Genomic DNA, 21,062 nt, shown 5'->3' on the forward strand with positions numbered 1-21,062 from the left:
GTCTTTTTTTGTCAAAGAGGCAATTTTGATAATAACAGCAGCTACCAATTTTGCATTTTGATATCCAGACCGGCTGCTATTTTGCCTGGGTGCACACCGGGTCTCGTGTGATCGGGGTTTATTTTTTAATTGAAAAAAATAAATTAAAAAAAAAAAAAACAAAACAGAAGAAAAAGGAAGAATACTTGAGATGCCAAATACTGTCGAGAGAACCATATTCTCCCTCCTTTCCACACCCACCGGAGACGTGGACCCTTCTTTTTTACAGGCTTAGGAGTTGGGAGAGCCGAGCGGGGGCTTTCTCCCGAGCCCGCCGCCCGCGGACCCTCGGGCGTGGGAGATTTATTTCCTCCTCCCGCTCATTTCTAAACAAACTTGTGGAGGGGGGGGGAGGGCGGTGAGATTCCCCCAGAAGCGCAGAGTCGGGGTGGTTTTTTTGTGGGTTTTTTTTTTTTTTTTTTTTTTTTTTTTTTTTAATTGTCAACCTCGGCGGATTTCAGCGGGCTGCCGGAGATTTCACCCCCTCGCCCTCCGGCTCTGCTTTTGTCCTTTCCCCGCCGGCCAGCGCAGCCACCCCCCCACACCGCCCCCCCCTCCAGGCACTGAGGCCGCAGCGGAGCCCCCCCCGCCCCCGGCCGCGGGGCGCCCGGCTCCTGCCCTTTTCTTTCCCACCCCGTCCCCGCCTGCCAAGGAAAGGCACATGTTAATACCACCCGGCGCGGTCATTTTCTGCTACTGCTGCTGCGGGCTCCTCCGTCCGAGACAGATGTTGCGAAACCAAGGCCTCCTCAAGTGCCGCTGCCGCATGCTCTTCAATGACCTGAAGGTCTTCCTGCTGCGGAGACCCCCCGCTCCGCCGCCGCCCTCCCCGCCGCCGCCTCTCCCCATGCCCGGCGGCGCAGAGGCGGCGGCGGCGGGCGGCCCGGCGGGGGCCGCACCGCCCGGGGGGCGAGGGCCCGGCTGGCGGGCGGCGGCGGCGGCGGCGGCGGGGGGCGGCGGAGCGGGCAGCCCGGGAGCCGAGGAGTGGGGCAGCCCCGCCGGGGAGCCGCCCGCCTCCCTGCCCAGCAGCACCTCCTCGGATGACTTCGGCAAGGGCAAGGCCGAGGACCGCTACTCGCTGGGCAGCAGCGTCGACAGCGGCATCCGCACCCCGCTCTGCAGGATCTGCTTCCAGGGGCCCGAGCAGGTGAGCCCGCCGTGGGCGGTGGGCGCTGGGGTGGGGGGCGACCGCCGGCCGATGGGAGCGATGCTCCAGCCTGCAGGAACTGGGGGCCTGCTGCCCCCCATTGCCCGGAACAGGACTCCAAACCCAGAGGGACTCTGCCCAGGCCCTGGGATCCAGGGGTTTGCACCTTGTCAGTGTTTCCCAGGGAAATGTGGGGTGGGGGCTTGGTCCGTCCCTCTCTGCTGCCCAGCAGCCTTGCCCGGTGCAGCTGTGGCATGGCAGGGACTCGCAGAGTCCTTCATGGAGCAGGGAGCATCTCGGCGTGGGGGGCTTTTCTGTCGCCTCATGGGTACCTGGTTGCGATGATCCCAGAAGGGATGCAAAGGAGGTGTTTAATGTGCTGTTTGCTTTTAAAAATACAACTTCAGTCTGTATAAACACGTGGCAGGAGGCAGCCCCACCTCATCAGTGGCTCCCAGGGGATGGCTAGTAGGAGCTCTGCAGGTTTCCCATTGCTCCCAGTTGCACTAGCTGGAGGAACAAAACCACTGGTTACAATTGTACCTGCTGAAGCAGCAGCATTGAGATGATCCTTGGTGCAACCTGCGGTTGGGCCAGTGAAGTTTCCCTGCACGACACGGGAGAATGAAACAAATGCAACCTCACTAGAACATAAGGTGCCACCCTGGGACATTATTCTCCCTATTTAATGACAATTAAAAGCAGTTCATGTATTTTCAGGCTGGCAATTTCCTTACAGTAATACACACAGCAGCATTTGTACCTAACGTGTCACAGCTGCAGGTGGCAAGGAAGGCTGCAGACCTCTGCTTGTGGGATCAAGCCCAGACATGCAGATAACCTTTATTACTCAGGATAGTCCTCTTGCCTGTGATAATAAGGGATCCTTGCACAAGAAAGGGTCGCGAGGTTCGACTTGGCTGATACCCATTTCCATTTTAGGCACAGATCCTGGCACGTAAGGTGATATATTGAAATCTTGAGCGAAACAGGTTTTGCCCTGTGTCGTCTTTCCCCTTCATGGACCTATGTACTCTGCTAAGGAAAGCCACTGCTCATATGAGAGTGGCTACGCTCTGGCACCCGTCCTGCTTGTCCCAAGGATAGTGCCCATGTCTGTAATGCAGCAAGCATGCCTTCCCTTGTGTCTGTCCAAGGATGGAGGTGATGGGGGCAGGAAGGTGGGGAATACGCTCCTGTTCTTCTCTGGGAGAAGCAGGGCCCGCCACCAACTCATCCGACTCTCCACAGCCCTGCTGGATGTGTCATACCAAGGGTCCCATAGATCACAGCTCAGTGCTCAATGGACTATAGCTTTCTCTAATGGTTTATGCAGCTGACTGATAGTTGTGGGACACAGTTTGCACCATAGGCTTTTAGATGGGGGTGGGGGAAATCGTTCTTTTTTTGGAGATGCTTTATGCCTTCCTCACTTGACTGTCTCCTCCCCGTCTCTTCTAAAAGTTGGAAGCCATGCAGCTCCCTGCCTGGGAATTTGCATTATTCCACATTTCTAGTACTCTTCCCTGGCTTGCCATTCTGCCTGTGTACACGAGATGTAGCGCCTGCAAGATTGGCTTACGTGTCTGAGCAAATAGAGCCTAAGCGGAATTAAAATAGAGGTAACTTGCTTCCTTGGAGAACACTAATGCTTGAAAATAATTGGATGCTAATTTTCACACTGAAAACCTGTGTAGGTTGCATTGTAAAAGTGAGACTATTTGCTGACCATCTGCCAGCCTACCTGAGTGAGAAGCTGAGCAGACGTGACCGGCATCTAATAGAGTTTCATCAGGATTTCTCTTTTTTGCTTCTCACAGTTTCTGACCAGTATAATAAGACACTTACAGCTGGATTCTGCCACTCGTCCTTGAGCAGTACCTTATTCCGCAAATAATATTTTCTTCACCAGCATGTGTTGAGAAGTGTCTGAAACCCTTTGCCCTGCAGCAGCTGGGAAGCACAACTCGTTATGGAGGCCCAAATCGTGGGGGTTTAGAGCATGGCCAGATCCTGACACGGCTTTCTAGAAGTAGAGTTCAGAATAACTGAGAGCTGAACCAGTACAGCTGATGTCAAGACCTGCAGTTTGGTTTATTTGGCCCTTACATCAATAAAATTCCAACAGAGCTAAATCCTGAATTCCTTTTTCTTTTTTATTATGGTGGTTATTACCGGTTTAGCCTTTATTTCTCGTTCGTTTTCTAACTCGACAGCTGAGCGAGGACCCTTCATGTTTTGGACCCTCACAACTATAAAAGTCATAGATGCACATTATTCTCTACCACTCCTGCCAAGATCATCGTGAAAATTTATCCATTTGGAAACAAAATATAATTGCTAGTTTTTTACTGTGTAGATTAATAACAATGACAGATATAAACAGTGTTTTATTTACCTGTCAAAAACATCTGAAACTGATGCAGCTGTGGGCAAATTCAGGGCTGCATCACAGTACCAAGAACAAAAGCCTTCATTACAAATTGACTGTTAGGCGCTCTAAGCTTCTTTACCCAGATAAAATGACAGCGAGTCTCCAAAAGATGTTTTAATCCTGTTTTGATTTGAAAAAAAAATAATACAACAGCCCCAAAAGGTTTCTTACTAATCTGGCTTCGCAAGTAGGTTTTATTTAGTATCTAATGCAAAACAAAATCAGTAGGGATTTTCACTTTAAATTTATGATTGCCCAGCACCCATGATAATTCAGGCTACCGAACTGCTTATATCTTAAGCTCCTCGTGTTTGTTTGTGGCTCTTGTAGGTAAGCTGATTCTTTCATTTAGAAATGTGCTGGGGACCGTAGGAAGGAGTAAAGCTCATTGTTGTGAAACTGTTCTGATCCTTGCACATTACTCGGGAGAAACCAGACGAGAAAGAGCAGACCTGATGGCCAGGTGATCAGAGCACCTGGGCTCCCGTTTTGAGGGCATGAAGAGCAAGCTCTGCTCAGGTCTGGCAGTTGAAAGAGGCGACTGCTTTTATTGAAAGTGAGGGCTCAACATTATGAAAGCTGATGGGCTGAACTCTGAGCTTGGTAATGGCATTGCCTTTCGGGGGCTTGCTCGGCATTTTCGAAGGTTTCACCGAGTGAGTGTCCTGCACCATTGTGTCAGCTAATTCCGAGACCCTGGATTGAACGGCAAAGCTCTGGGGAGAAAGCAAGATGCTGGAGTATTTTTATTCTGTTTTGATTAATGCTCAGTGTTTGCAGAATTTTGTCTGCTTTCCTGGATCTCTGACAATGTTCTGCAAGAGAAAGAAACTAAGACGAGCTCCTCGCTCACACATGTTTCACAGTACTTGGTATGGATCCAAGTTGAAAGCAAGTGGTGGAGAGTAGCAGGAAAAGACATGGCTGAAAAGTCCCTTCCCATCAGTAGATAAACTGTTTGCCCAGGTCACAAGGAGTTGGCAGTACGGTGGGGTTTAGAGTTGGGGCTAGCTGTGCGGAAAATAAATAGAAAAGCGTTCTTAAATGAAACTGAGATCATTTGGAAATCAGTGTGTCTCAAGGATTGCTTGTTGGATTGTCAGTTAGAGCGTGCGTGCATCTTTTCTTACCTGTCAGTTTCTGTCTGCGTTTCTCTGTTCTGGGGAAAAGTACCGTAAAGATGGAGATTTGAAAAGTCAGTGCAGATAGGATTGGTTGGCTAAGGAGGATCAGAGAGAACAGACTGTGGACTCTTTTGCCTGCAGGCTGCTAGCTTGGACTTAGCTCAGGATTCAATAGAAATGTTTGAAAATAGACTATTCTTCCCACTAAAGTCCCCTCCTGACTTTAGGGACACCAACTCACTAATATGAGAACAAGAAGACCTTCAAGGAAATAGGAAGAGAAGACAATCTATAATGGATATCAGGACATGCATTTCCATGGGATATGTCATTAGGCTGTGGGGCTCCTTGTTGCAGGGTGTTAGCAGGACAAAGAACTTGAGTGAGTTTAATACAGGATTGTAAAGCCATGTGGCTATTAAGGATATCTAGAGTCATCACAATTAACGATAACACTTCTGAGAGTAAAATTCATGCTTCAGGTCTGAAACCAATCTAGAGATCAGGGTAACACTGAAGAGGAGCAGAGCCCCGGGGCTGGTCTGCAGCCGCACAGCTCACCAGCCCCTGGTGCACAGCCAGTGAGATCTCCCACTCCAGGTGCTTGTCTGGATTTCATGCACTGGTAACGTAGTGTCTTCAGCAGGTAGGCACCTGCCACGCTCAGAACCTCTCTAGAGCTAAGGTGGCCCTAAATTACTTGGCCTAGATTAATGTACCATTCTTGGGCGCCCTACGTAGGATCAGTGAATGGTTAGTACCATCGAATGGCTGGTCATTAGCATGCGTTGCTTGAAAGAACAAGTCAGAATCTCAACCCCATTCCATTACAAATACCAAAAGCCGTCATTAGCTTCCTGCCTGGTAGTGTCTGCAGAGATGGCATGAACTAAGCCAGGAAATATCGCCACTCTACAGATTGGTGTCTCAGCAGCACAGAGGAGTGGAGGAAGTCTCTGGGATGCTTTATTTCTGATTTACAATGTCGTAAAATAGAGCAGAATCAGGTACCTCTTTTCTAGAGTGAGACAAAGAGGAAAAGAGGTAGCCTGTGGCAGAATTCAGGGCATGAGCGTGATAATGAATGAGTGGAAGAAGAAACAACTGCACAGCCAGCATCACAAGCATCTCCAAAGCCAGGGAAACACAGGAAGGGGGGCACTGGTGTTTGGTGGCATCTGCCCAAACCAGTTAGACCATCAGGACACTGTTTTCAAACATGTTGAACCACATAATCATGGTGCAGGCTTCCCATCCGTGTCCTTTTCATAGGTGTGTTCCAACAGGATTCATTTACTTGGTGTTAGAAGGAGAATCGTTTACTGGAAAACAGCCAGTCCTGCTAAAACTGAAGACTCAGAGATGCTGGGATGCAGTTCTTTAGATTTCAATCTGTATGTTGTAATTTATGACGGAAAGGAAGGGAAGATGCTTCCTGTGACATTCAGTCCACCTCTCTGCCTTCCCATCTGTGAACCTTAACATCTCTATAGCCAACTCTCCTGTTTCGCCTATCCCAGCATCAAATCTATACTGTGCAGGCAGAACATTTTTGGCTTTGGCAAAAGCTTTGCTTGAGCCATCAACTGAATGGAGCCCAGGATGTCATCTATTTTAGATTTAGACTCTGTTGCCACAGAGTTGATTGGCAAAGTTCCCATTAACTTCAACAGCAAAAGGGTAGGCATCCAGTAGCAGGGACTTGACCCCTGTATTTCAATAATGTTGTGCACACAGCAGGGTTTCTATAAATAATAGTGAAGGCCACTAATCCCATTGACTTTTAATTGCTCCAGGAGACGGGGTTTTCACCTTTTGTGCCTCTGAAACTCTGATGCCTGACCCATTTATTTCAATGCCACTAGCTAGCCTGAGGAGCAGTTTTTCTTTTCTTCTACTTTTACCCATATAAAAGGCTTCATGAAGGAACTTGTCTGTGTTTGTGTCACTGTTTCTTAAATATACATTTCAGGCCATGATTAACAGTGGCTGATGTCAGTTAGTGACAGAACAAGCAATGCAAAAGCATGTAGCTCCATTGTTTGCATCTGTAGAGTCACTGTTATTTCCACAAAGGCAACACTTGCTCCTGGAAGGGCTCTGTTCGTACAAAACTGAATTGCATTCAGGTTGTCTTTCAAGCAAAAATTCATTCCCAGCGAGGGCCTCCTCTGTGGCAGCCTTTTGCTCACATTGGTATTTTTCCATTCAAGGTTGGCCCAGTCCAGAAGTCAGAAATATGGTTGTGCCGAAACTCTGTGATGCTGTGTGTCCTATGTGCCTGCTGCACAGGTTTTCATCACTCCTAGGCCTAGAGTAAGATAATAAGATAGACTATAATTGTTATTGGTCCATATTTGTGGCCATCCCATCCCTTTTACTAGCTGATTGCTAGAGGAATAAAGCCATATGATGGTGCTAGCTGTTACAGTTTAGGCTCATCAGCCCTCCTCTAAACCCATTGGCTGATTTCAGACAGATTTGGCAGAGAGTGGAGGTCTGACGGGCATTAAATTCCTGCAAGTTTCATGAAAACTGGCTGGATGAAGAAGAAGAAACCTAGAAATGTCCTGTTGTGGGAGAGATTATAGCATTGGCTGTGCTACACACTGTAGAGTTCATGCAGGACAAAGCTTCAGCTGAAGCAAAAGCTTTAACAGGAACATGTATCCCATTAGACACAAAAAAACCCCCAACATGATATGGTTTCCATGGGAAACCAGACTCAAATAGTACTCACAGAATACCTTGTTAACTTTTTATCTTTCTCCTTTTCCTTTGTTAATCAGGGTTACTTGCCTAAAATGAATTGCTTGATGCTGAAGACTTTCTTAGCTTCCCCCACGTTTTCACAACAGACCTTTTATCCTTTTATTCTGATTTATCACTGGTTACAGTAGAACCGATTACATTGTTGGAAGTGGAGAGTGATGAGTGATGACTTTCTTCTGGTGAGGAAAAAACCAGCAAGACCTGGAAACCTATGTAGATTATAAATGGGCTGCCCCTCTCTGAAAAGGGATGAGATAAGGCAAAATGTTGGGCAGACTGGTTCCAGTGACAGGGCCCAGATCCTGAAATCCTCACACATCTTTTCTTCTTTGTGTCATTTCTTCTTCTTTACACTCTTTGGTGCTTTTCTCTCACCTTCTCTTCCTTCTCTTCTTCTTGGCCAAAGTCAATTGACACATCTCACCTTGGTCCCACCCATCCTGTCTGGCTGTACTCTGCACAGGTTCTCCTGTGGCCTGCGTACCATCTTACTCAAGCACTCTCCATTTGTAGCTTGGACACTGGTGGCATCACTCGCAATAGTCACATGAGTTTAACCAGGTTCCCTGGGTGGGAGTGAGGGAAGGGATGGTACAGAATGGGAGAAAACAAAACTATGTTTTACACGGTGTTTTATTCTTTCCTACATCTAGTGCGTTGTGTTTGTTGGAGAAACCAGGCTGTGCTTGGGGGAAAACTGTGTAAGCTCCATGGAGGACAGGGTAGTTCAATCCTGAATGGATTCCTGAGAAAGTTTTGACTCCTCTGTAGAAGAACATTGTAGGGAACTTCCATTATGATTGGAAAATAGGACTGCCAGCCATACTTTTTGCCATGGAGTCACAGACAGCAGATTATTTTTACCATTTCCTTTTTTTTCCAAGCAGTAATTAAAAGTATTATTCAGTAGTTGCATGTAAATATAATGAAAATTCATCCTCTGAGGAGTTTACAAGTTCAAGTGACAACTGAAGCCGTGACACTCCCTGTTCTTCTCTAGGCCAAACAATCCCAATTCTACTTTTGCTTTTATGACATGTTTTCCAGACCTCTAATCATCCTTGGTGTTATCTTCTGGACTCTCACCAAATGGTCCATATTTTGCTTTAAATGCACAGTCTAAAGTTGGAAACAACTCCCCAGCTGAGTCCTTGTCAGTGCTGAGCAGTGCAGAAAGGTTTGGAATCCTGTTTAACAGCTAGCAGATGCCATCCATTCCAGGGTGATGCTTGCCCTCTTCATTCATTTATTTATTTAGTTAGTTAGTTATGGAACAGCAGAAGATTATTGATTGTTACTCAACTTATGTTCCCATATAATCTCCATGTCCTTCAGAACGGCTTCCTGGCCAGTCCTCCTCCATCCTGGCTCTGTGGAGTTGGCACTACTGCCTTGGTGGAGGAGCTGTACTTGGCCCTACTGAATTGCATCTGGTTTTCCCCATTCCACTTCTCGGCAGTAGCAGCCGCTTCCAGGTGGGCCTGCAAGTGCAGTAGCATTAACTTTACTGAATCTTTCATGTCATTAATGACTGGAGGTCTTCTGCCTTGACTCCTGAAGAGAGCTGGGAGGAAAAGGCTGGAGGAGCAGCTGTGCTTTTCTTTAAGGATGCCTTGGCTGCCAGAGATGAGACTTAAGGCTGGGGCCAGTCTTGTCGCTACTCACTTATAGCCGTGTGGAGGAGGAGAGAATGGATCCGCGTCACTTCAGTTCAGGCGTCTGCTCTCTACCCACAACTAAAGACACTCTCAGCAAGGCTGAATGTGACCTTCCCTGAAAGATGCAGGCCTCCAGACAGTCCTTCCTGAAATGTTGCCCCCACCACCCACTCCTCTCCTGCTTCTCCAATCACTTTATCATTGATGGGGTGGCTCACATTTCCTCCACAATTCCCTAATGGGGTCCCACAAAGCTCCTTTCTCCTTGTGCTTCCCATCTATCTCCAGTTCGTCCACTTGCCCCATTATGTAAGCCCTTAAGGCTGGCTCTACAGGCTTGGTTTGCTTCAGCCCAACCCCAGATCTCTTTCTGTCTCCCGCACAGGTGTTATTGAATGGTCTGGCATCAGCTCAGTTTCCTTGTATCCCGCATTTTCCTCCATGCCTGTCTTTTTTCTGCCTTCCTCTTGTGCTAGCACTGTCATTCGGGGCACTAACCCTACCCTCAGCTTGAGCTTCTTTCCTCTCACTTCCCAGCTGTGTGTTTGCGTTGTGTCCGGATCTTCGTTTGCTTTCTTTCAGGTTGCACAGACACTTGCTCAGCTCCTCATTTCTTGCCTTCATTTCTGTGATCCCTTCTTCTCCACCTTCCCAGCATGGGCATTGCCCTGCTTCAGTTGAGTCAAAACCAAGGTGTGAAGATCACTTCTTTAACTGGTATTCTGATGGAAGAAGTGGTTTCCCTGAGAACTTCCACGTCATCTCCCCTCCCATCAGTGTTCCCTGTCCTTACCCAGGTAGATCCTGTATAGTTTTTTTACTCCAATTCCCAGGCTTTGGGAGAGTCAAGAAAGCCCCGTGGATGGATCTGATGAAGACATAACATACAGCACTGGCACGCAGGAATCCAGCTGCCACTTCACCCACCTCATATCAGCACCTGCCCTGACAATTTCACGCAGGTGGTGAACTGAAGCTCAGAGGATGGTTTCCACTTTCTGCAAGTACAGGGCCATGGGCTAAACCTGCCCCTCCAAACACCCCAGCACTTTTAGTTGTGTCAGGTTTGTCTGATGTCCTGCACTTTCCCTTTCTCCTTGTTAAGCACACTAGGACCTGTCAGGGTTAAAGGTGCTGGAGAAGCACAAGCAGATTATTATTCCATTCCAAGTGATATTAAGAGAACATTAAGACGGATCAGATGAGCATTCAAGAAAAGTAGGTAATAATAAAATACTATATCAGAGAGAAAGAGCAGTTAAGTAATTAAAGAGAAGGTTTGCATGAGAGGCAGAAGTAAAGTTATGGGTGCTTCTGGCCTCTAGACCATTCTTTATTTTAATACTGTAGTAACCTTTAGATGATGTCAGTATGTCAAGCATTGCACCAAGAAGTGAAGCAAAGGCTTTTCTTGCCCTAAAGAGTTCACATTTTAGGACATAAAAACCCAACGTTTCCTTAACGTTGAAGAGAGATGAATTCTTACAAGGTTTAGGGCTAGAGGGGGTTAGTGGCCTAGTCTAGTCTGAACCTGTCTCTGATAGCAGGTAAATAAGTTCCCCCAATGAAATTCCTGCTTGAAGGTTAATACATGTGCAAGGACTGGAGAAGAAACATCCCATCTTGATTTTAAAATCTCCAACAATGGGTGATTGTTGCAGTGCCCAAGGAGAAAATCTGGGGAAACCGAGAACTGAAACTCTCTTTGCATATGAACTTTTGTCTTTTCTGTCACAGAAAAGACTGTGTACTGTGCACATCCTTAAAAACCAGCTTCAAAAACCCTTGGGCTGGCTGGCGAAGAAGATTTCCCTCATGGAGAAAGTTCTGTGTTTGAAGACAGCTTTATTCCCCATCAGATTAAAAGCAAGAAACTTTCAGCCTGGTAAAACACACATGGGATTCAGCTAGTTAGGAAAAACCAGTTCATAGCCTCCTCTGACATATGAGTACGGAAGTGCTGTCACCTACATTTAACCCACATTTGGAAAACTTTCTTCATAGACAGGATGGCTACATCTTTTCTAAGAGAAACATTTCTACAGCCCCCATAGCCTGCAGTGAGGACTCCTACATAACATCCAGTGCGCTAAGCTGCCATGACCTGGCCCAGCTGCCATCGTTTTTCTCTTTCCCAGTCCTTATGGATTATTTCTTGCCCTTCTTGCAGACATGCGAAAATCTGCAGGAGAGCCCCTGGCCTTCTCATCCTGCAGCTATTCAAGAAATTTCTTCTCTCACCTTTTTCTTGGTGTTTCATCTCTTTGGAGGTGTGCTCAGGCGTGTGGTGCAAATGTCAGGTGAAGGTGACAATTCTGAGTGTTATAGCTCAGGTCAAACAAAATCACACAACCCCAGAATGATTTAGGATGCGGAGACCTCTGGAGGTCATCTTCTCCGACCCCTTACTCAAGGAGATCCGACTAGATCGGGTTCCTCTGGGCGTTATCCAGCTGAGAACTGGATATCTCCAAGGATGGTTATTTGACTAACCTCTCTGGACCCCTGGTCCAATATTTGGCCTATCTCGTGGTGAAAATGTTTTTTTTCTGATTTCTAATCATAATTCCTTGTGTTCCAAATTGTGCCTGTTGCCTCTTGTCTTATAACCATGCATCTTCGAGAAGAGTCTGGCTCTCTTTGCTGTACCTCTCCATGAGGTGGCTGAAGACAGCAATAAGATCCCCCCTTAGCCTTTACAGTGATTTTAGGAGGAGCTGTGCAAAAGATATGATTAAATGTCTGCTCTAGCTGCCCAGGGTGGATTTGGACAAGGGCTGAGATTTTTGTAATGGTGGTCAGATAAATACCAAGGGAAAACAGCCGCCCAGCCATAGATTGAAGAATGAGAACAAACATTGCTAATAATAGCAAAGGCTCAGATATTTCTGTTTGTCAGAGCCAAGACACTTCTTGATCCAATAATCACAAAACCTCCAAGAGGTGATACTCTTTCAAATCTGAGTCTTACAGAAATACTGGCTGTAGAAAATCTTGATTGAGCAAGAACTGTTTCTATTTAAATTGAACAGAAGGATAAGCAAAGAGAGATCTGTAACTAAGGTTTTCAACTTTGCAAAAGCAGATTTTGAAAAATTAGGAATCTTTAAAAATATGCAAAATAGCAGAAATTTATTATACGTTGTCTAATGACTACAAAAACAGCCATTAGTCTCTCTATAACAAACAAAAGCATTCTGTTACAATTGCTGCTTTCTGGAAGCTCACAGTCATTCTCCTTTCTACAGGCTATTTTTGCTTTCTGCCTTCAATTAATTTGTCTGGAAAGCCATTCAAAACCTGTCCCAAGATATATTTTAATAAAAATGAAAAATATTATTTTCTGTCTTTCTAGCTTGCTTTCCTAGGCAACAGTACTTGTCCATGTAAGTTCTGTTTGTAAGTCCATGAGATACACTCAGCGACATTTGAACTTCTTTGCCAAATTCAACCACCTTTGATAAATGAAGGCTGCAGAATTCTTAAGCTTTTATGAGCTGCATGAAAATATGTGGCCAAGTGGGGCATAACCCCCACATTGGGTTTGTGATGCCACGGAGGAGAACTGTCATCAGAGGTCCACCCCTATTAGACATCAAAGAAGCCACCTTACTCCCAGGTACAAATTGGGGAAACCTATACTTTGTTTGGCTCCATTGCTCTGAGAGCTTCTGGTTTTGATTTTGGTTTTGTTCTCCGTTCTCTTTTAAAAAAGGCAAGAAAAAGATCCGTCTGCCAGCAGAGGCTGAGCCTAGCAAGTTTGAATGCAATACTAAGTATTTCAGGAAATTACACACTTAGGAAAACCGAGGAACCACATATTAAAAGTTTTGGAGTCTTCTTCACTGATCACAGTCCAGGATCTGTTACTTCAGGCGGCCTTTTCCAGGGGCACTTCACAACAGGACAGTCACATCCAGCCAGATGATGGCATTTGCCCTTCAGGCAGCGTGGGCATGGAGAGGGTTGATGTAGGGCTGCCTAGGGTGGCCTGAAAGCCTGAAGCAGCATCTTTTGCAGTTGGCTGATGGCAGCACCTCTTTCCCAAATCTGCAGAGTGCTACGTGTCACTTGATCGCTATAGCAAACCCAGCTGGAGTGGAGAGCCAGGTGATCATGGCGGGCCACTGTAGACCAGTTAAGTGAGAATGCATGGTGGGGAGAATATCAGAAATAATTCTGTGCAACGTAAAGAGAGGAGGAACTTTGATCTGAGGCAGCTAAAGTGGATCTGTCAGTAGGAAAGCGAAATAAGCTGCTGGGACTCTTCAGAAGTTGTTATTGTTGTGGCAAGCGAAGAGGGATGCAGAGACAGCTACGGGCTTATGGATTGTGGCAGAGCAGTCCGAGAGGCTCCACATCAGATATTATTTGCAAACGCAAGGCATACAAATGCGTGTGTGCGTGTAACCGAGCTGCTCTGTGTGTGTTTAGGAGGATCAGAAACATGCGGGGCAAATGTTGCAATCTCCTCTGAAGCTGGCAGGAGGTTTGCTACCATAGCACAGCTCTGTTTTCCGTTTGGGTTGGATCCAGTTATTTTTCCTTGTAATGGATGTGAGGAGACCGCTGAGATCAGGTTTCTCTGATGAAACAGAAGGTGCAGGGGGATGATCTTGGGAGAGAAGAAGCTGGAAAACACGTGCTCTGCTTCTCTGATCAGCACAAGGTTGTGTTGCACCTGACGGAGCCTCAGTCATTCGCTCCTGCAGGTGATACCACCACCACCAGAAGAGCCCAATGACATTCATCTGCTCTTTGCTTCTTTGCATCACTCCCAGTTCTGCATTTCCCCACTTGAGTATCTCCTTCCATAGGATTTATAACTTCATCCCTCTCCCGGTGATGTCCCTCCAACGGGGGAATGTAACTCTTTGTCTTTTCTCGCCAGATAATCCCCTGCCCCTAAGCGCTGTGATGAGAGCAGCAATACCAGCCCCCCCCCCAGGCTACAGGGGAGGTTTTTACCTTCTCTAACTACATCCTGAATGTTCCCAGTTTTTCAGCATGCTCTGCATTTTGGCCTGATTAGGCCATTTGTTCTGTTGTATTGCAGAGACAAGGAGTGGTGCTTAGGCACAAGAGAGTATGTTCTCTCCGTATCCTGTAAAATAAGAGAAAATTTGCTCAGCTGGAAATGAAACAACCTGGAGTTCAAAACTCACTTCCAGTGACAGCTGTTTTGCATTTTCATACACTTACCAGCCATCAGCACTGGCCAAGGTCTCTACCCATAAGTAAATGCCCCTAAAGGCACTTCATGTGCTGGAGATGCTGATGAGTCAAAAAGAGGCTGTAGGAACACATGGAGATCATGAAAACCATCCGAATCCCACCAATTCAGCCTGCCTTAACCACATCTGGGACAAATGTGCACCCCTTGAGTTCTCTTTCTCCGACTGCCCTGTGGTATTTGGTTCCCAGAGTGAGACAAAGCCCACGAGTCCTCCTGGTTGACACTGTTTGGTAGCTCTCTGATACAGCTTCAGGTGTAACTGGTGGGCTACAGGATGAATAATAGCCCTTCCCACAGTTTATATCCTGTCAGGGTGGAGGGAGAGGTTTTTGCCGAGTATCTATCTACCTATAAATGCATATGGCATAACTTCTGGGACACAGCTGCACTCACGTGTCTGTCTTGAATCTGTTTCCTTTTAAATCACTGTGTCTACATTGCCTTCAGCTGTTTTTCTTCCCTCCTGAAATGTGCACAGCAGCATCAGAGGTAGGTATCTTCAGTGCATTGCACCACTCCTGGACTGCAGGGCTTTCATGAGATGGTCAGAGGACCATGGAGGTCAGGGACCTGGGCTCCCACTAACACGCTCCCTGACCCCTCTGTCTTTCAAGGATCGATGTGATTTCCAAGCAGCAGCCAGCCACCGTGCAGTGCCGCAGCGTGCGCCAATCCCAGCACTCGCTGTTAGGCAGGGATTTGCTGTACACGTATTTGCGGCTGTGCGGTGGAAGGCAGATGCCACATGGCTGAGCCAAATGGGATAGAGGAGGAGATTAAGTGGTCACTTGTGGGTCAACGTTTCCCGCTGAAGGCAGCTTGGTGCCACGATGCACATCTGGACTGTTGAGCAGCTGCGGCAGTTTCAGGCTGCAGCAAGGCACTTCCCTGGAGGTCTCTGCTGAGCTCGCTGCAGGGTTGGAGACACAACACACCAACCAAGAGCTGCCCCAGCCAGGGACGTCCCTGTGCAGAAAGCGTTCCTTTGGAAGGTGACGGCTCTTGGCTGTTACTGGTCCATTACTCATAGATCAGCACTTTGGCTGTCTCTCCCGGTAGTATGTGCATGGCATGTCCAGTGCAGCGTGGTGATTTGCAGTGCATCACGACTGGGCTGAATCACGGTGGCCCACGGGTCAGGCCTGTGTGCCTTTTGTTTTGTCAATCCCCATACCAATGCTCTGTGTCCACCCACTGAAAAAGATCTTTCCATCTGACTGGTCAGCCGTGAGGTTCACTAGATCATGAAAGCAGGCCAACCTAGAAAGATCCAAGACATGGTGGTGGTTAAGAACTTAGGCTTGTTTAGCTTGAACACTTTCTGACACAGATGTCAGAGCTGTGACTGTGAAACAGTAGTGAGCCCTTGCTGGACAATACAAGGTGTAAAGAAAACTTCCCGGTCAGGGCAGTATTTAACCTATGTGAGAAGATCTCTTAAACAAACAGCACACCGTGATATGGAGGAAAACCACACGGTCTGCCCCCATGAGTGCCCGGAGAGGGGCCCCTTTGCTTTCTGAGGAGCCAGGGTTTGCCCCTCTGCTAGAGAAAAAAAGGTAGGCTGAAGGGTGTGGGGAGTTGAGCAGCAAACGTAGTCCTCTCAGATGACAGTTATCCTAGAGATCAGGTTTTAGGGTGAAGGTGGCAGCTCAATCACTGGATAACAAACAGGTCCCAACCCAGGTGGAGGGTTGCTTGCTAGCTCTGAGTACGTATTTAGAGTAGTTCCCCCCACGGCGAGAGCTTGCCTAGAGGAGGTTCCTCTTCCAGTTCAAGTGGATGAAGGGGGATGAACAGCAACCCAAGGATCTCGGCTTCTTCTCCGAGCTTTGTAAACAAGCCGTGATCCTGGGCACATCACCGAGGCGGGACGCAGCTCCAGACTGCAGACACCTCAGTGCGAGTGTTGCAACGTAGGTGTCTGCATGTGGACTGGGTGTCTAGGCAGTGAAAAATCAGGAGCTTGACTCATGCCCACACAACGATTTCTTAGCGGAAAACATCTCAAGGTAGGTAATCGTGCCCCTAGTCAATACAGTCAGTGGAGCTGGAGAGCTAGACACCTACATTTGCTCAGCTGACTCACTCCCGGGGCTCCGCTGTCAGCATTGACTAGACCTCCATTGATTATACGGGAACACAGATACACAGTGCACATATAGCTGCTACATCTAGATATAGCCCCTCTGGACCTGGATTCACCTGTAGTGATACGTAGGGCCCTTTCGTGCCGCCATAAAGCAGGACTAGGAATCTTCACTTCCTCCTAGGAAAGCTGTAAGGGATCCTTGCTCAGCTATGAAACACCTAGAACATTTCAAAGCTGGGTGCTCTGGAAATGCGGAATATCCGCATTATTATAAGTTAACAGCGATTCGGAAATGCACGCACAGCATTGAAGAGTAGTAAACAGATGGGAGAAGTTGCCAAGTAAGGCCACGCTGAAGCGGCGAGCAAAAATAAGTGTTAGAGACAGTCAGATGTTTTTATAGCGAGACAGACACAGCCAGGATTTGAAGCATATAGCAATGAAATAGGGTCAAGGAGGTGAGCTGCCTTTTCTTGGCCAAGTTCTTCTCCCGTCGGGCAGGCCCTTCTGTGCTCAGACAGCAAGCGTTCCTCGTCGCTGGCCTGGCTGGGAGTTTTCGAGATAATCACGGTGCGACACAGCTCCAGTGGACAAGGCAGGAAAAGTGATATTGTTTGTGATGAGCTGCTGTGTGGGAGAAAAGATATTTTAAACACAGCCTTGAAGTCACTGGGTTACACCAGCACTGGGCTGAGTTGAACTGACAACTACTAATTACTGAGAGAAAAATGATTCACTAAAAACCAATAATAATTGTCTTACATGTAATTAAAATGGATGATTTACAGTCAAATAGAAAACTACAGTCTTGGCACGGGGGACATGCAGGATGTGACGGACAGCCCACAGCCCTGCATATCTCTCATAGAAATAGAGTTTAAAAGCTGTGCAGGAGATACTCTGTTTTAATTAACCAAAGCCCAGAAAAGCTGCTCTGCAAACGTAGGTAGAAGCTACTCCTATACGAGGACAGGGTTCTCCCAGCAAAACACTGTTAAGTCCAGTCTGATGCTGCTAACAGCAAAACTCTTCTGCCTTCCCAGGAGCCAATATTTTCCCTTTTCCAGTATCCAGCTGGAATTTCTGCTGGAAACTCTCCCATGGGGAGGGGAGAGCATCGGCAAAGAGGGTCTCCACAGAGAAATAGTGAGAGGGAGCAACTCTTGGGGACTGACGTAGTAAACGTGTGAGAAGCGCTTCTGAAAACTCACGTGCCTGTCAGAGATGTTAAAACTATTTCATGCTGGTGTGACAGAAGCGTATGAAGTATTTGTCAAGGTTTACACACGCATGGATTATAAGGAAAGCTTTTGTATTTTAAGGGATTACATCCTTTATTACAGTATATGCTACCTAAGTAGTACTGAGAAGAGTTCTCCTGTGTGCCTGTGCTACGAGGGAACAGTAAACAAAAGGCAAATGGTTCTAGTGGCCTTAGGTGTAATTTGGATGAATAGGCCTGGTTTTCCTCTCTTTGGCATCCGGAATGATCTGTTCACCTCCACAAAGTGACCTGAAGTCTGTCTGAAATCTGAGCTGGTGGTATTGAGGCTCTTCTCATTTGGGGGTAAATGGCTCCACCATGCTTCTGGGGCACCGGAGCTCAGGGGATCTGTCTCTGGTTCCCGGCTCACTTTTTAACCTTGCGCAGGTCATTTCCAATCTCTGTTTTGGGAAGGACAGCTCGGCAGACATGGGCTCTGAATTTCAAGCTGCTGGGCCCGCTCAGCAGCCAGAGATGTCTGCAGGGGAGAAAGGCACTCAGCATCTCTGGAAATGGCACCGTCAGTTCAATGTAATTTATTTTTAAGTTGGCTTGGCCCTTCAGTTACTGTTACCTTCCTGTGGTATGTTGATAATTCCTTGTTGTTGGGTCATTTGTGTTTGTAAAGCACTTTAAGTACAGTTCAAGGCCAGTGTGGGACATGCTGTTCCCTGAGATGGTGGTGCCTCTCCTCTTTCTCTCTCTCTCTCTCGCAATTGCGTGAAAGTTCTCTTGAGCCCTTGCTTAGCTGGTTCCCCCTGGCCTCAAAATAGTAACAGCCTTAATCCAGGGGACTTCTCTAATCCTGGGGTTGGAGCGGGAGGCATGAGTGACTGCTCTGAGCAGCAAACCCATTTATGCAAAGTGTTTTACTCTCTGAGCAGCATCATTGAGGAAGGATGAGATTAGAAGGATATCACTGGCAAAGTGACTAAGAGATTTATCTTATTCATAGACTTGGCTTGTATTTAAGGAATTTACATTATTGGGATTTTTCAAAATCTGAACTGGCTGAATCTATCCTTCTTCCAGCAGTGTCACAGATATCAAAGGCCTGTTGTTCTGTTTCTAGTTCATACCTCCCAGCACTGAGCATCGCTCTCATTGCTTTCTCTGTTGCCTTTCCACGCTTGTTTTCAAATGCCAGGAGTAGCACAGCCTCCTCCAAGTCCCTAAGAGATTATCATAAGGCGATTCAGCGGCAAGACATTTTCCCAGGTATTCAGTCTGGTTTTTCTTTTGCTTAATTAATTTCTTCCTGATTTGTCTAGTTAATACTGTTGGGAAGGATTAAGAGGGATGCATCTCCCTCTGACACTGAAATATTTGAATATTTATAATAAAGAAGAGTTAGATCTCCTTGAAAGGTCAGAGATCCCCTCTAGAGAGGGAGCTGGACCAGATCATAGGGTGGAGATGGATATTTCAGTGCATCAGTCCCGAGAGAAAAAACCCTCAGGAGGACAGACCTCAGGGAGCCCTTACCCCAGCTGAGGTAGGGGATGCCAGCATGAGGCCACCAAGGGACACTGAGGGAAGTCCTGGAGTGCCTTTGCTCTGCAAGGACTGTGTATTCAGCCAGACTACTTGGGAAATTATATCAGCAAAACCCCCACACTCCTCTGCTAATGAAGACTGACACCTTGCTGGGGGCTTTGGAGAGGTGACAGGGCTGGGCTGGATGAGGAGTGGGGATGGCGGGGCTGGGCTGGCACAAATTAATTGCTCTGAGGAAAGGCTGCGTGGGACAAGACATGCAATGCTGGAAGGCAAGACGTCCATGGTGAGCAAAGTCAGGCTAAAGTCAGTTCAGAACCTGTCTGTCCTCCCTACACAGTGTCTCTCTGCTCAGCAGTTGAGCCAGGAGCAGCAGGGACATTCCCAAGGGGAGAAAACGGTGAAGGAAGGCAAAGTCTAATCTACAGACCTTCCCCCAGCGTAAGGATGACTTCCCGGTCTCTTGGTGGTGTGTGTTCATGAGCAAGCTGAACCAACCTAAGCCCATGCAGCTATGGTGAGCAGCAGCCTCAGCTCTGCATTTCTACCCTTTCTGAGCACCAGCGACCATGCAGCCAGGGACTTGATCCACAAGAATCAACTTTTTTAAAATTTTGATTAGCTTTCAGTTGGATCGGTTCCCTGACCTGACCACCCGGTCACCAGCACAGCACTGCCAGAGGGGCAGGGCAGCACACCCGAGAGGGCAAGGGGAAGGGGGAGACAGCAGCACAGACTTAGGCATAAACTGTGCATGGAATTGCATCCCAATACCAAGAATTAAGCAGCTCCCTTCCAGCAACAATGAAGGATAAGGCATTTGAAGATATACCACAGCAATTCCAAGGGGATTATTCTAAATTCAGCCCAATGAGATAAAGCATACTTAGAGCTCAGCTCTTCAAGAAAACAAGCTCCCTGCCTGGGCTGACATCTGTCTGTCTGTCCCAGGAGCGAGTCCCGTTCTACCTCTGTAAAAGGAAAAGAAAACCAGTGACACTGTTAGGCATGGAGCTATGCCATTTTCGTTCTCATATACTTCGCAGTTTTTCCCAGGTGACGCTGAAGTTCTTCCCAGATCAGGGATCTTCTGGCCAAACTGGGAAGAAGGGCTATCCTAGGGCTGTATGAGGTGGTTGAAGGCTGTAATTTCAGAGATTCCCTTCTTAGTGCCCAAAGATCCCCCGGTACAAAAGAGAGATTGACAATCCAGAGCCACTCCAGTGGGGCCTGCTAAAATGGTTAAGGGGCAGGAGCCGATGAGGGGTGAGGAGAGATGGAGGGAGTCGGACTTGTTCAGCCTGTCAATGAGAAGATGGAAGGGGAAATCCGATGCCTTCTGCTACCTAAAGTCGTATTATAGAGAACACAGAGCCAGAGGGGCACAGCAAAGGACAAGAGGCAATGGCACAAGTTGCAGCAAGGGAAATGCTTGTTGGATATACAGAAACAAACTTTCACGGTGAGAGCGGCGCAGCCCTGAGACAGAGATGTGGTAGGATCTCAGCCCTCGGAGATCTTCAAGGTTCAGCTAAATGAAGCCCTGAGCAACCTTGAAGCTAGCCCTGGTGTAAGCAGGAGGTTGGACTAAAGAACTTAAATTCTTAATTTCCCAACTTAAATTCTGTGACCCTACAAAAACCACAGGGTTGAGGGGACTGAGAAGTGGATGCAATGTCACTACTCATAGGATTTAGAATTCTTGTTCTGGAGAAGGGTGTTGGCGGGGGGGAGAAGATTTTTACACACGCAGCGATGTGCTGCCCACCCACCTGCCTGCCTTCAGACGCGAATGTGCC

The 21,062-nt window shown here is 47.4% G+C and overlaps 1 protein-coding gene across 2 annotated transcripts in view; it reads left to right on the plus strand.

Moving 5' to 3' along the window:
• The first annotated feature begins 285 nt into the window (after positions 1 to 285).
• MARCHF4 (membrane associated ring-CH-type finger 4) overlaps positions 286 to 21,062 on the plus strand; it is a 107,429-nt gene continuing 86,652 nt past the window's right edge. Inside the window, exon 1 of one of the 2 annotated variants that reach the window (XM_074595654.1) lies at positions 286 to 1,186. In XM_074595654.1, the coding sequence (XP_074451755.1) occupies positions 701 to 1,186 (486 nt within the window). In that variant the 5' untranslated portion in view covers positions 286 to 700. The remainder of the gene's footprint in view (positions 1,187 to 21,062) is intronic. The other variant, XM_074595653.1, reaches the window with a different exon arrangement.

Source organism: Larus michahellis, chromosome 7, assembly GCF_964199755.1.
Source record: "Larus michahellis chromosome 7, bLarMic1.1, whole genome shotgun sequence".
Taxonomy (NCBI): Eukaryota; Metazoa; Chordata; class Aves; order Charadriiformes; family Laridae; genus Larus; species Larus michahellis.